Here is a 21,217-nt window from a genome sequence, read left to right as displayed (position 1 = left end):
AACTATTTCAGTATAGTTTTTTTAAATATACCCTCTATAACTTTAGGCAGGAAGTGTGCCGCTCCCTTGGTCTTCTTTACCCGGTTGCCCTTCATGACCTGACCGTCACGGTTGATACCGATATACCAGGAGCGGCCAGACTGGGTCTGCCGATAGAGCATGGAGGAGTACGTAACGTAGTAGTTCTCAAACACGCTCTCTTTGAACCTGCACTCAGGAGTGAAGTGCTCCTGAAACGAGATATGGAATAGGAGAAGAATTGCATTCATATTGTCAAACTGAACATAACAAGAAAAAGTAATCTGCAAATGTGATGAGAATATTTCTAAATTATCGCAAGTCTTTGAACTTGGACTACACTGCATGTCAGCCCAGACTAAAAAGGAAACAGAAAAAAAACAAAAAGAAAAATATGGGATGCATACTGTGAAACACATTAATGAGGTGGCTGTTTCCGGAGGGAAAGGAAGGATAGAATTAGATCTGAACTTGTGTTTCTTTGAGAGCGTGGATGTTCCGGTCTTTTAAGAACAGCAAGAAAAGGTGCAGACTATAATATAGATGTGAGAAAAAGCATTAACATCTCTGCTAAACATAACAACTACCCAAAGGGAAAATGCATAGATGGAAAAAGAAGATGAAAGACACCTAAACAATGACACCAACACACTGCAGTGTGCACACATACATTGCTGTGTGTACATATAAATGACATCAAAGTGCAGGAACTGCTTCGGAGACATCACAATATGCTGAGCCTGGGATGATTATAGGGGTGAGGATAATACTGGTAAAGTTTACCAGTGTTTGGAATCACTGTTTCTGCAATATGTATGCCATAATTGGTTATGACATGCATACCGCATTTAATTTGTGTTAAGCTTATAATTATGACATGCATAAGAAGTTGTTTTTAATGTGTTTCCTGGTTAAATAAAAGTTACATAGACAGAGACGCCCATTGCAGAGCCAAACACCACAGTTTCCAAAAAGTAGACACCTATGTGGAAATTACCCAACTGCAGTTGGTTAAAATTATTATTCTTTTTTTATCAATGTACAGTGGCAGTTACTAGTTAAAAGATGTTACGAAGCCACAATCCGCTACCCAAAATTTCAGCCCTGACAAATGGCTGCACCACCGCCTCTCTTTAAACCCTCTTTTTTGCTCTCTTTGTAATTAGATGTTGTAACATGATGTAAAGTAAATGGCTGAATTTCATTTAAAAAAAATACAATAAAAATCAGTGAAGTCAAGTGTAACTATATTCTGTACTGGGACGTGAACGCCAGCATGGAAGAAGCTAACGCTACAGCTGCTAGCACTGCAGAGGCCAAACTAATCTGAAGTTCTGCACATTTCAGCGACACTTCTAGCAACGGTAACATTATATTAGCTATTAGGTGTGGCTTTGGGGACAGGGATGGGGACACCCTTTTGCGCCTGGGGACAGCTAGACTGGGACATAACGATAAACGTGTTTAACAGTTTCAGCTCTTAAAATGCAGACTGAATACTCATTTGACCAATATTTAATTTTGTATTTTTAAAGCATGCTCACCTTCAAATCTTTTCTCAGGATTTTGTATCTTTTTCGACAATTAGAAGACTAGTTGCCAATAACATCCTTAGTTAAAGGCCCGGTGGAAATAGTTTTTGTTTCTGTAGTTAAATTTAACCTGTTGTGACAACAATATAGCATTTTCTTTTTGACATATATTGAGTGCCATTTCTTGAGCATAGAACATAATGGCTATAACACTGCTAGCATTAGCTACAGCAGAAACAAGCAAAGAAACGGCACAGCCAAAATACCAAAGTTGAGCATTTAAACCAAGGGGTGGTCAAAGGAGCTTGCAAAGAAAAGCGTCTGGACTTCTTTAAGTTACTTGAAGACGTTTCCAGATATAAACCTAGTGGGAGTAACCCACTAGGTTACTCCCACTAGGTTTATATCTGGGACTCTCCACCATTTGACCTTAGAACTGAAGAAGCTTCTCGGATGAGAGGTGAAACGTCTTCAAGTAACTTAAAGAAGTCCAGACGCTTTTCTTTGCAAGCTCCTTTGACTACGATGACCTGGATGACTGAGAACCTTCACAGACAAACCAAGGGGTGGTTTCTCAGTGGCCCAAATTAATGAATTGACTTAAAACAAAACATTTTTTTGGGCAGAGTCAACCCTGAGGTGTGAGAAAGTTCACATCTATAGGACCTCTAAATCTTAGAAAAACAGGTTGAAAACAAACTAGATTTTAAGGGTCACAAACTAGTATTACATTTATATTTACGATACATGTTTGGGTTTTTTTTGTTGGTTTTTTCCAGACTCAAATTAAACAACAGAAAGATCTTTCACCCTGCAATCCCCTAAATGAGATTATTAATATAGGCCACTCTCATGTAATGCCAATTGTCCGTGACTGGCCAAATGTGTATAGACAACAGAAAATCAAATTAGAAGAACTTGGATCATGTCCAACAGTTAAACCATTCTTTGTAAGTGATCATGTCCCTGCAGCACTTTCCCTCTCTCTGTACTCAGTGTAAGGGCTACTGAACACTGCATAATGTTGGCTGGTGAGATTAACCAATTGTGACAGATATACATCACTCTTAGTCTCCATCAGGGTCTGGACAGAGTCTGTCCCCTGTCAGAGAGCAAAGCCAATCTGTTGGATTGATTAAGTGAGAGCAGCAGGCCAGAAATGGCTGAGTGGAGAATTTCTGAGACTCGGGACAAACAGTAGCATCAAACTTGGCGTAGACACGTTTTAATAAAGAGACATAAGAGACCTTCAGTTTCAAACTTATCACAGATCATCAACTTTCTGCTTTATAGGGGAGTTTTATCCTTTAGCAAGGTATTTCAGGACTGTGTGTCCTCCCTCCATTTATTTCTGACCCACTGCTCCACCAGTGTTCATGTCCATTTCACTGCCACCTTCCTACCATATGAAAATAAGCTTCTACCCTTAACTCAACAAACACTCCTGCTACCACCACATTGCAGAGCTATTTTAAGATCCACTGACAGGTTTGATATCTTCTGCTGTGCTAACACAGAGGATGGGATCGATAGATGATCTGCTTCATTCATTATTAATCAGACCAGAGAGCAAGAGGGTGGGAAGTGCGGGAGACAGAAGGGGAAAGGTAGGGGAGACAGGAAAGAAAGCAGAAGATCACTCAGAGAGGACAGAGGGATTGGTGGGTAATAAAGGAGATTAAGAACTGAGAGAAAGGGAGATCCCTATTATCCCCCAGGACCAAAAGGAGCGCACGCTGAGCTGACAAGGGCTTTAGTCGTCAGCACCCCACAATCTAACACTCACATTCCTCTGGAAACAGAACCCATTACTACAGCGCAATGCCCCTTAGTTCAACCTCTGAAATGACACCAGTGATAACCCCTCTCCCAAGTCATCCTATAATTACCCTTCATAATCACGCCCCTGAAATTAGTCTAATGATAGAACTCATGTTTTCTGTACTTCATTCAAGTAGTCTCAGAAGATCTAAAGAAAAACCATTCTGCGAGAGCAGGCAGGACAGTAAAAAAATGTCCTTATAATACAAGGATTTTTGATGATGACCTACCGCAGTGGCTTCTATTGCTCTCCCTAATGGATACAAATATGTTACTGTAATTATCGCCATCTCTCAAACTCACCTTGAGGTAACCTTTAGACCCTAGCAAAACAATAGTTTCCGCTCCCACTGACAACATCACTCAAGCCACCAACGTCTGCAGATGAATTATTGCTAATGATGTGTGGAGCGTTGCACATTTTAAAGAGCAATGAGGGAATATTTCCATCTAAGTGGTGGGTATTTGGACTGAAAACGAAAAAAAAATCTCCTTCTTTAACCGTGACTTATTCGGAGACTTGGCTAGCTAGCTTCCCTCTTCATGTGTCGCAAGCCAAAAAATTAATGCGAATGAAAGCAGATGAGAAAGATAATATGTGCGGAGAATTCCTAAGATGGGTAGAACCTTTTTATGATGCAGAGTATCATCCAGACCTTCCCCGCCCACACACGCAACCTCCTTCCTCATTCCTTGTGTGTGATTACATCTGTTCTACCTGCTTCAGTAAGCTTTGCTCTCCACCACGACCATACTCTGGAAGTGCATCAAGCCACACTCACACACTCACAGGGCAGAGTTCCCTAATCTTACCCTGCAGATAATTAGGATATAGGGGACAGGAGTGAGGTTGTGACTAATTAGAGAGAGTAATTCCATGCATGATATGTAATATCTTGTTCACTTTAATTTCATCATGCATGTACAAGCATGAAATCAGAACTGATGCCCCTGAAAATATAGCTCTATTTCTGTAAACCAAAACATCATTTGCATTTATCATGTTAAAACATTTGCAGTTCCCCATTTAGACAGCAGGGGTCATAGTGTCATGCAGGCTTCCTGCATCTATTAACCGGCCCATCAACTCCTTGTGTAATCTATGGGAAACTGTGAAATGTGCCCAGCTCCAGTAATCCCACCACATTCCCATAGTTCTGCATCACTGCTGCAGCAGCCCACTCACATGACAACATGAAATGTAAAGCTCATCCATGCAACATTCACCTAGTACACACACATACATGCTCTCTGCGTTCAGGAAGCCTTCCACCTCCCCCTCCCCAGCAGGGCATGTTGCTGATGTTGTTTGTCAAGCCAGATGTGGATGCACTATGACACGACGAGTTACATAAGTCAGTAGACTACAGAAGCTTATTAAGAGGGATTCAGAGAGGATGAGAATACTGTCTAGCACCACACATGTATGATCTGTCCCTAATGCAGTCCGGGGAGAAATGAAGCTCACATGACAAGAATAGAGTGGATGATAATGTGCTGAGACTCGTGGCTCTGCAGTGCTGATTGATAGCTGGAAGTCCCTTGTCAATATAATGCTGCTGAGAGTGGAGCTGTCGCTGACATTCCCTTCTTCCACCGTCGGCGACAGCGGTGACTGTTCCGCACTGCCCGCTGCCTTTATCAGAAAACCCTCTGCTTTAAATATTCTGGGACGCAGCACTGTGGTTAATAGCTATTCCATACTAGGGCTGCCACAAACGATCATTTTGATAGTCGACTAGTCACCGATTATTTTTGCGATTAGTCGACTAATCAGATCATCATCCATTGGACGTAAAACTACAGCTTATTGCACCAGCAGCATCTGCTCATATAACTATCATTAGCTTACAGCTTTAAGTGTTTAAGGTCTGTGCTAACTAAAAATAAAGACAAGATGATAGTTTATTAAATTTTAATGAAATTTGCAGATTGTTTCGGTGAAGTTTAATGAACTCCTTGCTATCTAAAATATAACAGGACACTGGAGTAAATTCTCTCGCATCTCACACTTCTGATAATCAGCTGTCTGCTTGACGTTTATTCAGCTGTGATTAAACTATAACTTTAATCTCAGCCAAACTGATTTACTCAGGAACAAATAAAATACTAAAAAAAAAGCCAAACAATAACATTTTAAGTTATCTAAGTGACTCATATATATTTAACCTGAGTAGCGAAAGACAGCGGTGGGTTTGAAAACGATTTGCGGGGAGTCCGGTGTTCTCACGGCGCTAGTGACCTAGCCCCCGGCTCGCTAACGAGCTAGTGGGTAACAGATGTCTCCGAAAACGTCGGAGCGCTTTTGAAAATATGTGGTGTCCTGATAAACTGAGCAGATATTTGAGGTTTACACAGCTACATTCTCACCTGAAAATATGTTAAACGTTTATTTTGTGACCCAGAAAGAATAATAAGAGTAACATTAAAACTAACTAGCTGCTGCCATTGTTGGAAACTGCGCTGGGCCGCGCTATGAATTCTGGGACACAGCTGCTTCTTCTTCTTCTTCTTCGGGGTTTAACGGTAGCTGACATCCTTGTACATGCAATGCTGCCATCTTCTGTTTCAGTCCGTTATTACACTCTTAAATCCTGCCACTTATTCCTGCGTCTTTTGTGATCTTACAAAGCTTCAAATGACGCGTCGACTATTAAATCAGTCGTCGACGATTTTGATAGTCGACGTAATCGTGACTAGTCGACAAATCGTGGCAGCCCTATTCCATACAGTAGCAAATCGGATAATGTATCCTGACTATTTTGGTAGGAGAGCCACGGTACAGGCCGGCTCATGAATCCATCACAAAGAATAGGATTTTTGCCTTTCCTAAGTGCTCCTAATTGGCTGCCTTGGAAAAATGTCCTGCTTTATTGTTACATTTCTGCACTCTGCCTCTTTTCTTTGGCTCTGGCCAATTATTCTCCCTGCTGCTTTTTCTAATGTCCACATTTTCCCCTGTCCTGTGATAAAAGCGATGCTATCAAGCAGTGGTGCTGTCCTGCATCTCAATGTAATCCTTTCATGAAAAAGAATAAGAAGGACACAGGTTTTCATCAATACCTTCTTCACTATTCTTCTCCCTTTCCTGTGTCTGTCTATGTTTCGTCTCTTTTGGTGCCGGTCTGTTCTAAACACACCCATCAATACTTTAGTATCTTTTAATTAATTAAAAGACTTGGACACCACACTATTTAATTGCATATATATATATGTGTGTGTGTGTGTGTGTGTGTGTGTGTGTGTGTGTGTGTGTGTGTGTGTGTGTGTACTGACTAGTTTTGACCAGCACATCTTTGGCCAAAACTTGCTTGTTGATGGTCATGTTAGCCTTCACTAACACAAGCTCTTTTCTCCCTCCCTCTCATTCTCTCTCTCTCTCTCTCTCTCTCCGTAGCACATACACACACACTGTTTCTCTCTCTTTTTCTCAGTGTCCATGAGGAGTTTTTCCAGAACACATAGATTATAAAATGGGGCAGGAACAAGCGAAGCTCTATTTTTGTATCGGAACCAGCCTTTTCCTGTTGTCACCCACAGGTAGTGAGGTTGAGATTTATGTCTGAGACAACGCTACTGTTGACTTCCTTCCTCTGTTTTTTCCAAGTCTGGCTCAACAGCCACACACTGCTGTATATGCATGAGGCAGGGGCATGAGAAAATTTTCCCTTGAGCATGCAGAGGCAAAACCTTCTAATAACTAACATAAGTGGCAGAACAAGCAGTGAGAAAACACTCTGTTAGCCACCTCAGCTCTGTTGTGACAGCCAAAAGCATATGTATCACATAGAACGCTGTCTGAGTAAAAAAAAAAAAATCTGGCATCTTTTAAATGAAAAAGATGATTTACATTTAAACACAGCACAAAGTTGTGTAGACATTTGCCAAATGCACTCACTCAAAGAACTAAGATTAAATAAAATAAAATGAGACTACTAATGTTTCAGAAATTAGAACATGCTTTATGGCCAAAAGAAAATCATGTTCTGTTGTACTGCACCTATATGAGCCCATAACTGTGTGTAAAAGAGAGGAATCTCTCCGAAAGAGGTCAGTTTGGGATGTACTACAGCTATCGACTGCTGCTGAGGAAATCCCTTCTCTCCTCTTCGCACAGAGGAAAGGCACCAAAGTCTAATGCATGCTAATCAGGGGCTGAGAAGATAATAAGAGATGTTGCAGTCCATATGCCAATATTCAAGATTTGACTCTTTTATGCACAGATGGTCCTCTCGCATTTATATGCATCGATGCACACTTGCATTCACTGATTTTGCATGTAATTTTCTGTTCTTGAAAGCAGCACATATAACCAGTAGAGAGAAAAGATCCTAGTTATACAACATACATGAATAAATAAATGTGTTTTTACAAATGGGTGCATGAGTGATTCAATATTTGTACTTTTTCATAGCTAGGATATTGACACAAGGTGAAAAATGATCAGCTGTGCACAGTCTAACTTTCTAGTGACTTTAAGATAACCTGGTCTTTGTTATTTATAGCAACAAATGTAACTTTATCATAGAAAACAAAGTTGTCACAGTAAGGTGTAAAGAGTCAACATTTCCTGTAGTAGTCATAAATCTTTAAGCATGTAGCCATGGTTAAGTGATTTGACACTAATCGCATGTAAGCAGTATTGCAAGCACTGTCCAGAGTGCTGATCAGACTTTATCCTCTTGAAGTGACACCAAAGCTGTCCAAGGTGCTGACTGAAAGAGTCAAGTGTTCTGAGACAGACGACATTGGAACTATCCATCTGCCCTTTTTGTCCATTCCTTCACTTCTTAAAGTATAAACTATTTAGTTAAAACTCCCAGATGAGTTGGTACTGTATATGCTTGGTCTCAAAGCCTGAACATTTTATTTTCTTAAACAGTGAAAGGTCGACTTTTAAGAATATAAATGACTTCAAATAAATACTTAAATATCTAAAGTGGTAAAATGTAATATATACATAAAACAGAGACCTGGGACACATTTCTGAAAAATAAATTGTTGTATTTTGCTACTAAGCATTGCCTCACATATTCTAAGTTGACAGGATATTTATTTTGTTGTGGAGTATTGCCACAGTGTGGTATTGCTACTTTTACGTCAGTTAAGGATCTGATGACTTATTTCACTACTATGGAGCAAAAACTACAGAACTGTACAAGTGTTGAGCTATCTCTTATTATAACTTGGAAAATTGGAAAAGGGTGTAGCAATCTATTGAAATTTGTAAATAGAGCATCCATCCATCCGTTCATTCATTCATCCATCTGCTGTGGCATATCTGGCTTTAGGTTGCGGGGTGCAGCAGTCTAAGCAGAGTAACCCCAACCTCACTCTTTGGCTATTGTTTTAGATGTACAGCAATTGTTTTTAAGTATGCTATAGAAATAAACATGACTTGACCTCTTCCAGCTCTACCGGGGGATATTGAGGCATTTCTAAACCAATCGAGAGATTTAAACTCTCAGTGTGCCCTCCTCTCAGTAGGACATGCCCATAACACCTTACCTAGAAGGAGGTGGTTTGGACATCCAAATCAGATCTCCAAACCACCTCAACTGGCTCTTTTCAATGTGAAGAAATGGCGCAGGGCTGTCCAACTCCAGTCCTCGAGAGCTACTGCCCTGTACCTTTTAGATGCATCCTTGTTCCGATACACCTGAATCAAATGAATGGCTTGTTACCAGGCCTTTGCCAAAGCTGATGGCATGCTGAAGAGAAAATCCAATCATTTGATTCAGCTGTTTTGGAGTAGGGACTGAAGTTAGACACCCGTCGAATGGTGGGTGTACTCCAAATGAATGAGCTCCTGATGCTATTTTACCATGCAATTGACATGATTGAATGCCTTCTGTAAGTCACAAGGCACATAAACTCGTGGGGCTAACTCTGATATACGCTTAAATATCCTCTCCAGTATCCTGGCATGAAGCTTCCCAGGTGGGCTGAGGAGTATGATCCCCCAATAGTTGGGGCACACTCTCTGGTTCCCTTTCTTGAATAAAGGAACCACTAGTTTTTGAGATGTGGTGGTCCTTGAAGGGTTCCACCAACCATTGTGGTGCCTCTTGAGGTCTGGCCTCTTGAGGTCACTCCCTATTGTTCCCAGACTTTCCTTCCATTACAGAAGGCAAATCAGTGGGGCCACTTTTGTGCTGCTGGCCATCAGATACTTTCCAGATGGTTTTACATGGTGGATCACAATCTGATGGAACTTTTCTGCTTTCATATTTCTATTAGTTTTGACAAGATCCCCAGCACCACTGGCTGAAATTCATCCCCAAAACACGACAAAGCCTCCACCGTGTTTTACTGATGGCTGTACATACTCACTGTTGTACCACTCTCCTGACCTCCACTGTACATACTGACAACAACTTGAACCAATTTTTTTTTTAACTTGGATTCATCACTCCTTAAGACCCAAGTACCTCTGACTTTCAGTCCAGTTCTTGTGTAATTTGACATACCTCAGGCTTTTATCCCTGTTTCAAGTACGGAACTCATTATATTCTATTGGTTGCAATAAAAAAAATAAAACGTCAACAGTTAAAAGGTTCTAAAGATGTTTCTGAATTATAAACTATCTCAGTAAAATATGTGTAGCGTAACCTGTTTAGCATAACTCACTTGACCAGAGCTGTTTATTTTCTAGCTGTACTAGGACAAGAAGATGATTACATCAAAGTCCCCAAATTAATGTTTTTTAAAATACTGCAGCATAAAGATAGGTTAAATTGTTTTGGTACAAATGATCTGTAAGGTGTCTAGTATCAATGTCTATATTTGCAATTATTTAGCTTTGTTCAGTATAGCCATAGACTGACTGAACATTTTAATGGCAACAATAGTGACCAGAATAATGCTGTATATCTAGGCATGCTCAGAAAGGATCGTTCTTGCGCTTACTATCACAATCAATGAATGATAGTTGACAGCAAAACCCTGCTTTGAGGCACTATTTCTCATCCCAGTCACTTCACACTTATAGGTGCAAATCACCTCAGTGCAAACAGAAGGTCATTTACTCGGTGAAGCCAAAAAAGCAGAGATGAGAACCTGAAACCACTGAGCCCGACACCTTCCACCCCTTGGCTGCACCTAGAAATAAAAAAGCCCAAAACAGACTTTTTTTATCGAATTTTCCCTTCCCTTTTTAATCGGTGACAAACAGAAGGCCTGGTTGAATTTAAAGCCCACTTAGAATCAAGCTAACTTATTGCTGGCAATGAAAGTCAAGCTCTTACTATGGTTTTACAGGGACCAAAAACAGTCCTGATACCCAATACCACCACAAGCATCCCCCGCAGGATACCCCAGTCCACATAACACATGTAGACTGGTTGAGCAATCTCCCATACACCCTCAAATATCATGACCAGGATGAAAACCACATTATTTGTCCAGAATCCAAGATTCATCTAATGGTTGAACTCTCCTCTGAGGTATGCTGGCATAGACCTTACTGGTCAAGCTGAGTAGTGTGATCCCCTTATAGCTGCAATGCAGAAGAAACTTAACGTGAAGCTCATCCACCCCTAGTGCCCTGCCACCAAAATGTTTTTTAACTACCTCCTGACCTCTCTCTTCACTGTCTCTTTTTCCACTACAAAAGGTGTGTCAGTGGGATTGAAGAGATTCTCGAAGTACTCCACTATCTGACTATATCCTCTGTTGAAGTTAGCAGCTCTCCATCTCCACTGAATAAAGTGTGAGTTGGAAGCTGCTTTTCTCCTTGTGTCACCTGACAGTTTGCTAGAATTACCTCAAGGCTGACTGAAAGTCATGCTCTGTGGCTTCAGTTTTTGCTTCTGCTACTGTGAGAACCACACTTTGCTTAGCATTCCAGTACTTGTCAGTTGCCTCCTAAACTATCCAGGCTTGACAGGACTCATCTCCTGTGTCCACTTTCTGGTTCTGGGCTCACTGCAGTCACAACAGACATCGACCACCTTATGATTGTAATCTGTACACTAATGGCAGTAGGGAAAATGGTCCATTCATACTTGTGAGGTCCTTTCTGAAGTGCTTGAACTTATAGCTAAAGAATATTTTTATCTACATAGCTGTGATTAAGACGTTGAAGATTACTTTAGCATACAAGATCACAATCTAGTTGACCAACCCCATGCAACCCAAAGGGAGAAAATTGTCATTATTTATAGACATCCCATTTAGTAGTGTGTGCTCAAATAGCTTTACAAACTGTAATACATCAACTTATATTAATACCCATACTAATATATTGTTCTTTTCACTCTTTGTTACTTTATTTCTGTTTTACACCTTTCTAAGTTCATAAATTAGAAAAATGATTTAAAATTGAATTTATGTTTTCAATGCAATAAATAAGCGAGGCAAGAATCAAAAAATATGCAAGCTTTTGTGGTAAGTGGGCTCATATCTTGAATTTACCCTCATTTTTACAGTTCTGTATATACATGCATTGCGAGGTTTGTGATGCATGTACGTATACATCATCAGACCCATGTCATGCAAATTATGCTGAAATAGAAGAGACAGTAAACTGAAGTCTAAGTGACAGACAACTGAACCTCTAAATCCAATATGACAGTTGATGATAACGCCCTGATTGGTTTTCTCCTTTTTGATTTCCTTGTCAGTGATGTGAGTAGGCATTAGCTTTTCTGTAGGAAAGATATCAGGACCCCGCAGCTGTTATCCAAACCTGAATGGATGCATTCTAATCCAAAAGCAGAACAATCATCTTGGATTTAGTGTCACAGCAACATATCTCAGATATGTCATGAAATGGAAGTATTTTGTTTGTATAAGCCTAATGGGTATACTTACTGATGTATAGAGGTATCCTTCACTATTCATGGCGAGGTACAACCCTGTCTTTGCCCCCTGAATTGCCACAATCCGCAGCCCCACTGGAATTAAGTTGAACTGTGCTAAATTGGGAAATAAAGTCAGAGATAGAGAAGGAAGGAAAGGAAAAAGTCAGAAAATCAAACTGCAATACCATATCACAACACATTCTGCTATTCTGTATTCATATTTGCAGGGTGAATGGCTCCAGTGTCAGTGCTGCCTGCGGTTTCTCTCTTAAGCCCAAATGCAGTGACCTCTTACTTTATGTTTATGGAAACATAACACTCTGTCACCTTCACTGAGCTTTGTGCTGCCACTAAAACTGAACAATAATGGAAATGTTCTGCCATGCCAACTGCAGCTTAGAGTAAAGACAGCAACGCAGTGTTGGTAAAATACACTAGTAAGCTAGTTAACAGTTCACCAAGAAGTAATGTTACATCGAGAGTAAATAAAATGCCACATTCAGACTTCGGCTTTAAAAAAAGGCCTATGTCTGACTCTTGAAGGTCAAAAACAAAGAAATGATAAGAGAGCACTGCATAGTTTCCGCTCTGATGGCCAGATTTAGTTTGCAAAAGGTCAGGACGAACATTCACATCGTCTCAACGGTTGTAATATGTCACTGCTCTCTCTGGTTTATAAAGTGCATATAGTGACCTGCAGATCCAATCAGAATCTGTGATCCAAGCGTTTCTGCACGAGAGCCGAACACACTAAATTGCCAAAGTTTGACAGGCACTGCGACATGATGTGCTTCCTATTAAGAGACAAAAATAACAGTCCTAATTGAACCAATTTTGACAGGTGAGCTGACAAAATCCTAACTTTTTCCTCCACTCTTCAGCCATAGGCCCTTACAGCACAGCACGACACCTGCTGTTGTTCGGTTAAGTTCTTTACAGCATTAACTTTGGCAAAAAAATTACGAGCATTTCCATTTTCCAGTTTTATATATATATATATAAGTGGGTAGAAGCAATGCTGGAGGCTAGATTTGTAATAATTGTTAAAAACTTACAACATAAGCATGATATCTGTACACTGATACTCACAAAATGAGCTGCTTTCATCCCTTGTGCTGTCGACAGTGCCATCAGGCTGCATCTGCAGGTAGTATCCATGTTGGCTGTACAGCCGGGTAACGATGCCTTTCAGCTGTGGCTCTGCAAGGGAGGACCAGAAAGCAGCGTGGCATTAGACAGATGTGACATTTACTAATTTAATGGCCCTGAAAAAAAAAACGAATGGTTAGTCAAATATGTCATTTTAAACAAAGGCACCAATGAGAAAAATTAAGAAGTGTATTATATGAAGCTAGAATGTGGTTTATGTGCGACGTAACCTTAATGATTTTCTGTTATGAACTAATTTAAAATGATCATGTATGCTGAAGGGCAACTGGGCATCAGCATTACACATTTATAAACTTTTATTGGCGGTGGAAGATCTCTAATATTATAATAGAAGAATATTTGTACAACCTTAAAGCAATTTGCAATAACATGTAAGAATATTACACGGCTATGTATTTTTTTGTACAAGACAGTGATTTCTCTGTAGGGAAACCAGTGGGTGATGTCATGCTGGTAACATCCATCTTTTTTATATACAGTGCATAGTTTGTTTCACTGTTCTTCTTTAGCCATGTGCCATGAGCAAATAAAGTAAAGTGAGATACTTCACAGTCTCCTTCTTGCTAAATAAACAATATATTCAAGGGGACTGGGTGCTAAATGTGACTGACTAGAGGAGCTGAATGTTTCATGAGCGGAGTCCCCACAGCCTACTCTGTGTCCATTTAACAAACTGAATCTCTGCAGCACCAGGCTCTTTGTTGTGATTTCTCTTTTGAGCTCAGCACCTTAATGTCGTGCTACTCCAACAACAAGGATAACCCTGCATTTCCCCTGATTTTGCTTGTAGCAGAGTGCTTTATTCAGTCAGGACTAGTGACCTGATCAGCCCCCTTCATTCCAGCTTTAATAAGGCAGATGAAAGATGGTTAAAGGAGCAGTTTATGATGGAGCCTCTGGAGGGCCATCTGGGAGTTCCCCTTCCACTATACTCCTCACATGCACTCGCACACACTCCTCTGGGAATGACCTGGGGCACTGCGCAATCTGCCCGTCTTCTTCACACTATAGCGCGAGGAGCCTGAGCGAGGCAGAGGATACAGGGATGAGATCTGTAGGACTATTTCCCAGAGGAAGTGTGCCAGGGCTGAAACATCAGTGAAACTGTGACCTACTCCCATTGTTACACGCATGCACGTCCTTTTGTTTTCAAAGCCTCCTGTCAAAACATTTCTCTGTCTCCACTCTCTCACTTTCCTCTCCTTTTCCATTCCATACCCTCTGAGTTATATTTGCTTTCATCCCACCTAATAACATCATGCATCATCCAATCAGAGCAGGGAAGCCGTTCATTAGTTGTCCCCGCAGATTCAAAAGAGAGAGATGAGAGACAGAGAGAAAGAAAGGGAAATGGGAGGATCGGTGAGGACAGAAGCGAGCAGAGGGACAGCGAGGGAACAGTGAATGAGATGACACTGACATTTCATGAAGAGCTGTATGTGCAGGAGAGGGGGAAAAAAAAGCACATTTAGGCAGAAATTCAATAGACAGCTTGTGCAATATAGCTGCAATCAAAACTCCCATGCTTGGTGTCAGGCGCACTAAAACTAATGTTTCACTTAGCAGAGCTGGCTCTGACTCCACAGTCCTCACCACAGCACCAGCACACATTAGATTTTGATCCAGCATAATGAGAGCAGGCTCCCAGGAAAGAACACGACAGCTGTATTTTACCACAGCTGCACTGAGGGTTCATTGTGGTCAGCGGATTGGTCACGTCGTGTGAAAACACTGATGTCACCACAGTCCCATCACCATTTATACTGGTGATCAAGGCACCAGATTGCTGAAATAGTCTCCTAAATGATATGTGTCAGAACTCGGGGGGGAGTAAAAGTTTTTCAAGGAAGTCTCCTATTTTCCAGCTGTTGCAACATCTTCCTCTTGTAATATGGGAATCTCAGAGCTTTTGCAATGGTGTGTCACTGAAATGTTGGCAGAAACCAGCTCAATCGTACTCTTGTATCTTCAAAGCGCAGTTTAAACCAAATGTCCCACCATTTCTGGCACACGTCACCATTTGTGAGGATGTGAGACGCTGACATAATGTGCCCTGCAGAAATGTAAGGATCTTTAGGTAAAAATTTGTTTGATCTTCAAAGATATTTCTGCTCTAGAATAAAAGACTCTGTAAAAAAAGAGTGAAGCTAATATGGAAGTGACTTAAACTTCTATAGTAGCATGTTAGCTTATAACTTCCAGTTCTTTCCAATGGCAAGTATTTTAGCAGTTGCAAAAATTCAATTCAGGGTCACAAGAGGGCTGGAGCTTATCCCAACTAGCATAGGGTGACAGGTGACAAATATTTGCACTCACATTTAAATCTTATTGAATACAATAGTGCATAATAATACTGCTTCTTGCATCCTTTATGTACAGTGTATGTCTAAAACTCAGGCAGATAGACACTCACTCTCTGACTTTGGCCCAGAATATTTTTTCTTGTCATATTTTTAAAAGAATGAATTAATAAAGGAAGTAATCCATTGATTAATAATTAATTAGTCAAATTAGCTGCAGCCTTGAACTGATTAGTTGTTTTTTGGTTGGCTATTTTCAAGCTGAGGTAGTGCAGTTTCTTCTTTTCAATTCTTTTTTACCAAAAGAAGATTAGTGGAGCAACTGAGGCCAAATCCGCACAACAAATGTCGACAGTGATGAGATATAGTCCTGTCTTTCGTGTCTGAATTCTTCCCGGTAATAAGAGGTCTCTGATTATGTGGGCTCGCAATATTAAGATTGATGAAATAGGGCTTTATGAAGAATTTCACTGGGTAGCTAATTCTTTATAGGGCACCAATGGCTTATGTAAAAAGGAATAAATATGTTTTCTATTGCCATATTGTAGTTGCTTGTTGTATTAATGGATTGGAGAGACAAATAAATAAGCTGGAAAAAAAGAGGATGGTTGTGCCAGGGATTAAAAAAAAAAAAAAAGCAGACTTCATAAGGACAATGAAGACGAGGAGTTTGGCCAAACATTTAGATTTTCAGACCAACATGGTGAGAATGGCAAATAGGTTGTTGTGTTTACCGTCCAAAAAGAGGGGATAGTGTAATATATCACTGGGATTTAAAGCAAATTGGAATCTGAAGTCTTTTTAAACAGCAAACTGAATGAAATTCACAAAATCATGAGGAGAAGAAATCTGAGCAAACGGTAAAAGTAAGAACTTATTGTTTATTCAAGAAAGATTACAGATGTCACAAATGTTTTAAATATAATTTTTCTTATTTTGCTCATTAAAGATGGGGAATATTATCATTACATATTAAACGTGGAAGATACAGGAAAATTCCCTTCATTTTATTTTGAAATTATTTATATTTTATTTATTTAAGTCCACATTCCTGATTTGGATAGGCTTTGATATTGAAGATTCATTTAAATGTATTTTTATTAATGTTTTTTTTTTCATTTTATAAATATATCTTTCTAAATCATGTAAAGAGGACAACAGTAACATGTTAGACAAATTCTTCATATTACTCCATGCGGATTATAGACTTATATATATATGGATTGTGTCAAATATGCACATGCAGCATTTACATCTTTGGTTAGAAAACATAGTAAAATATCTCCTGGAACATTATTACATTATTATCTCTGTTTATGTTTACGTTATTATACAACTCTGATATGCTGATGTTGACCTGTTTAAATAAGCTAGCTGTGTTGTAAATGTAAAGAACATTTAACACTTTGTTAAAGAGTCAACTAGAAACACCTGAAAATCTTATTTTCTGCCCATTGTCCAGCATCACTACTGAGAGATTTTTGTTTCATTTAAATAGAACAATTTAGATTAAAGGCTTAAACTAAATAAATATCTTACTATAATGATTGTATCAAATGCACACGTGTCTGTTCCCTAACTCCTCCTAGACTTGTTAATCAATGGGAATGAAGAAAAATTAAAAATATATGTATTTATTATTAATTTATCTGGTGTGTATAAACAGCCATTTTTGCCATCTGACTTTATCTGACTTTATCTCACTATCACAACAAGATGGCGGCGCGCACGGGTGCAGCGGCTCTTAGCTCTCCAGTTTGGTGCTCGTTTTTACTTTTAATGTGGATATTTTTGAATGTTTGCAACGCCGCCATCTCTTACAGTCGCCAGAACCTAATTGACCTAGGTTTTAAATATAGTTTGTCTGTTTCTGGCGACTATCAGCGAACACACAACATCCTGGTGGAGATAGCGAGACCGCCAGGGTCACCGTGGATGGTCTGCCCGCCCAGCAAGCGTAGAAGGCGACGGAGGGAAAGAAAGCAGAAGAGGGGATGCCGGTCGGGCTCAGACGCTAGGCTACGCAAACATCCACACCGGCCAGCACTTCCGAGCCTTTTCCTATCGAACGCCAGATCCATCACCCACAAACTTGACGAATTGGAGCTACAGATAGCCAACACAAGCTTTGCACGTAACTGCAGCATTATTCTTATTACGGAGACGTGGCTTCACCCGCTGATTCCCGACGCTGCAGTCGAGTTAGCAGGCCGCACGCTACACCGGCATGACAGAAACAGCAACTCAGGTAAAAGCAGAGGAGGGGGGCTATGTGTTTACGTGCATAACGAGTGGTGTTGTAACAGCAGGATCATTCACACACACTGTTCTCCTGATTTGGAGGTTCTGGCAGTCTCGTGCAGACCTTTTTACATCCCGAGGGAGTTTACAGTAGTTATTGTGATAGCTGTTTATATACCGCCGGATGCTAACGTTAGCACGGTTCTCAGCCTCTGGCTCAACACCATAAACAAACAACAGCTTGCCCACCCCGATGGGGTTTTTATTGTCGCCGGCGACTTTAACAAAGCGTGCCTAAAGACTGTGCTTCCTAAATTTGTCCAGTTTGTGGACTTTGCTACGAGAGGAGAACACACTTTGGACCATGTCTATTCAAACATCAGGCATGCTTTCAGAGCGACACCCCTCCCCCACCTGGCTGGATCTGACCACCTCTGCATGTCCCTCACCCCCACCTACACCCCCCTGCTGAGAAAAACAAAGCCCCAGACAAAGACAATAAAAACCTGGCCTGAAGGAGCCCTTTCTCAACTGCAGGACTGCTTCTCAACAACTGTATGGGATTTATTCTCCAGCCACAACCTCCAGGAGTACACGGACACTGTACTCTCGTACATCAGGAACTGTGTTGACAATGTCACCGTCAACAAAAGGGTCAGGGTATTTCCAAATCAAAAACCCTGGATGAATAGCGAAGTGCAATCCCTCCTAAAAAGCCGCAACACTGCCTTCAAGTCAGGGGACAGGGCTGCGTATAGGGCGGCCAGGGCAGACCTGAGTAGAGGCATCAGGAAAGCTAAGGCTGCCTATAGGAGGAGGATTGAAGATCACTTTGCTGACAACGACCCCAGAAAAATGTGGCAGGGGATCAATCACATTACCAACTACAGAAGCAATAACCAGGCAACATCTAGGACTGATGCCTCACTGGCTGAGGATCTAAACCGTTTCTTCGCCCGCTTTGAGACGACCAAGCCCTCAGCTGCCACACCACTTCCACCCGCCCCCAGCACTGGCACACTAACACTTAGGAAGCACCAAGTGAGGTGTGTTCTAAGGTCAGTGAATCCCAGGAAGGCGGCAGGTCCTGATGGAATACATGGAAAGGTTCTTAGAGCATGTGCTGACGAACTGACCGGAGTCTTCACTAAAATCTTCAACCTTTCCTTGTCATCAAACACCGTCCCGCCCTGCCTCAAAACCTCCACCATCATCCCCATCGCCAAGAAGACAGCTGTGGCCAGCCCAAATGACTACAGGCCTGTTGCACTTACGCCTGTAGTGATGAAGTGCTTTGAGAGACTGGTCTGTCAGCACATCAGGGCCGGTCTGCCTCCCACTCTGGACCCCCACCAATTTGCCTACAGGAGCTACAGAGCAGACCCGGCCCCACTTTACATTCACGGGAGCTGTGTGGAGAGGGTACACTCCATGAGGTTTCTGGGCGTGCAGATCTCTGATGACCTCTCCTGGACTGCAAATACTACAGCGGTGGTTAAAAAGGCCCAGCAGCGTCTCCACTTTCTGAGAGTGCTCAGGAGGAACAACCTAGAGGAGAGGCTGCTGGTGACATTTTACAGAGCCACCATAGAGAGCATCCTAACGTACGGCATAACAACATGGTATGCAGGGTGCTCAGCTGCAGACAGGAAAGTACTGCAGAGGGTCATCAACACAGCCCAGAAGATCACTGGCTGCTCTCTGCCCAGCCTGGAGGTCACTGCAAACTCTCGGTACCTCAGCAGAGCTGGCAATATCATCAAGGACCACTCTCACCCCAGCAACCAACTGTTTGAACTATTACCGTCAGGCCGACGGTACAGGTCACATAAAACCAGGACAAACAGATTCAGGGATAGCTTCTTTCCCAGAGCTATCACCGTAGTAAATAAGCACAAAAACAATTGAACCTATTCCATACCGTCACTGTCATTATATTATGCTGCTATTCATACTGTCATTATATTAATGCTGCTATCCTGTATATATTGTACATACTATTGTTTGAGTACTTACGATTGTTTTTTTTGTACCTTTTATATTTTACATTTATATTTATTATTGAAACTTGCACCAAGGGAGTGGCACTCCAATTTCGTTGTACTCTGTACAATGACAATAAAGGCTATTCTATTCTATTCTATTCTATTCTATTCTATTCTATTCTATATTGCGATATAATGAAGAACAATAACATGAATAAATGAGCAGAATCTGTATCTGCAGAAAACTGAGTGACTTAACTAAACTGACTTCATTTTTTTAAAGTTACAAATGGTGCTTTACCCCCTAAACTAGTTTGTGTACATGCCACAGTATAGCAAGCGCACATTATTAGGCAAGCCAACTTCTCCTGCTTTTATAAGCCCTGGAGGAGCATTCTGATAGATAGTGACACAGTCTGACAGCAGTCTACCTCTGGATTAGCAAAGCACACAGAGTTGTTTACATGAGCAAAAAGCCAGTGTTTGTATCATGAGCATGCTTAGTGTGCACACTGAGTATCTACTTCTGCTTCACAGGGGTAAACAGAGAAGATGATAACTTGGAGAGCTACTGGATCAAAGGTTTATTGCAGGGGACAAAACAGTGACCATTTTATGGTCCTCTAAGTCAAAGTACTGCATAATGGAGTGATAGAAAGCACACAGGTGCAAAAGTAAAACTTGGGGTTGCCATTTCCGCTGTTTCTCAGTTCTGTTTAGCTGTATTCAAAACAAATATTCTAGCTCAGAGTGTAAAAAAAATGAGGCCCAGGGGATCACAGACAGACCAAAGACTGCAATTTGGCCCAATATGGATTTTAATTGTATTTTCATAAGTTTTGCAGCTTTTCCTGCTGATAAAGAGCTCCACCATGCCCATTCATACAACAACAAAGTAAATACGTAATAGATAAACACAAAGTTTCTATTTTCTCTGTCTATTATGGAAATGTATGCTTTCTACAAATGGATTTACAGTAAGAAAAAAACAAAAATAATAACATTCAATTGAATCTTTTATGTAATTTTCCACCTTTATTTCTTAATTAAGCCTAAAGAGTCGTGCTGACAGAGTTTTCGTTATCATGTTGAAAAACTGAGGTGTGTTAGCGAAGTAATTTTTTTAAAAACATATCAGGCATTAAATGTTTAGTTAAAGTTCTTTACACTGACATAAAGAGGAGTTTCACTGGTTTCTGCCCTCTTAAGGGGTCTGAATGTGGCCCACCGTGCACAGCTATAGTCCCAGCTTTAGTTGCTCGTTAATTGTTACTTTTATGTCCTGTTAAAGATTCAGTGTGGTTTTAGCTTGTGCAGCTTTTTTAGTTAGGGCCTTCTCTTGTTTC

The 21,217-nt window shown here is 40.8% G+C and overlaps 1 protein-coding gene across 1 annotated transcript in view; it reads right to left on the bottom strand.

Moving 5' to 3' along the window:
• The window catches only part of fgf11b (fibroblast growth factor 11b), a 41,007-nt gene that overhangs the window by 6,256 nt on the left and 13,534 nt on the right, over positions 1-21,217 (bottom strand). Inside the window, exons 2-4 of the mRNA XM_086309601.1 lie at positions 13,265-13,375; positions 12,186-12,289; positions 32-230 (exon numbers count right to left, since the gene is read on the bottom strand). Of these exons, the coding sequence (XP_086165727.1) occupies positions 32-230; positions 12,186-12,289; positions 13,265-13,375 (414 nt within the window). The remainder of the gene's footprint in view (positions 1-31; positions 231-12,185; positions 12,290-13,264; positions 13,376-21,217) is intronic.

Source organism: Aulonocara sp. 'chitande type north' Nkhata Bay, linkage group LG10 (genome assembly GCF_057382095.1).
Source record: "Aulonocara sp. 'chitande type north' Nkhata Bay isolate Kocher_YH1m ecotype deep benthic linkage group LG10, A_spYH_male_GT1.1, whole genome shotgun sequence".
NCBI classification, from domain to species: Eukaryota; Metazoa; Chordata; class Actinopteri; order Cichliformes; family Cichlidae; genus Aulonocara; species Aulonocara sp. 'chitande type north' Nkhata Bay.
This window is presented reverse-complemented; position numbering and strand designations above follow the sequence as displayed.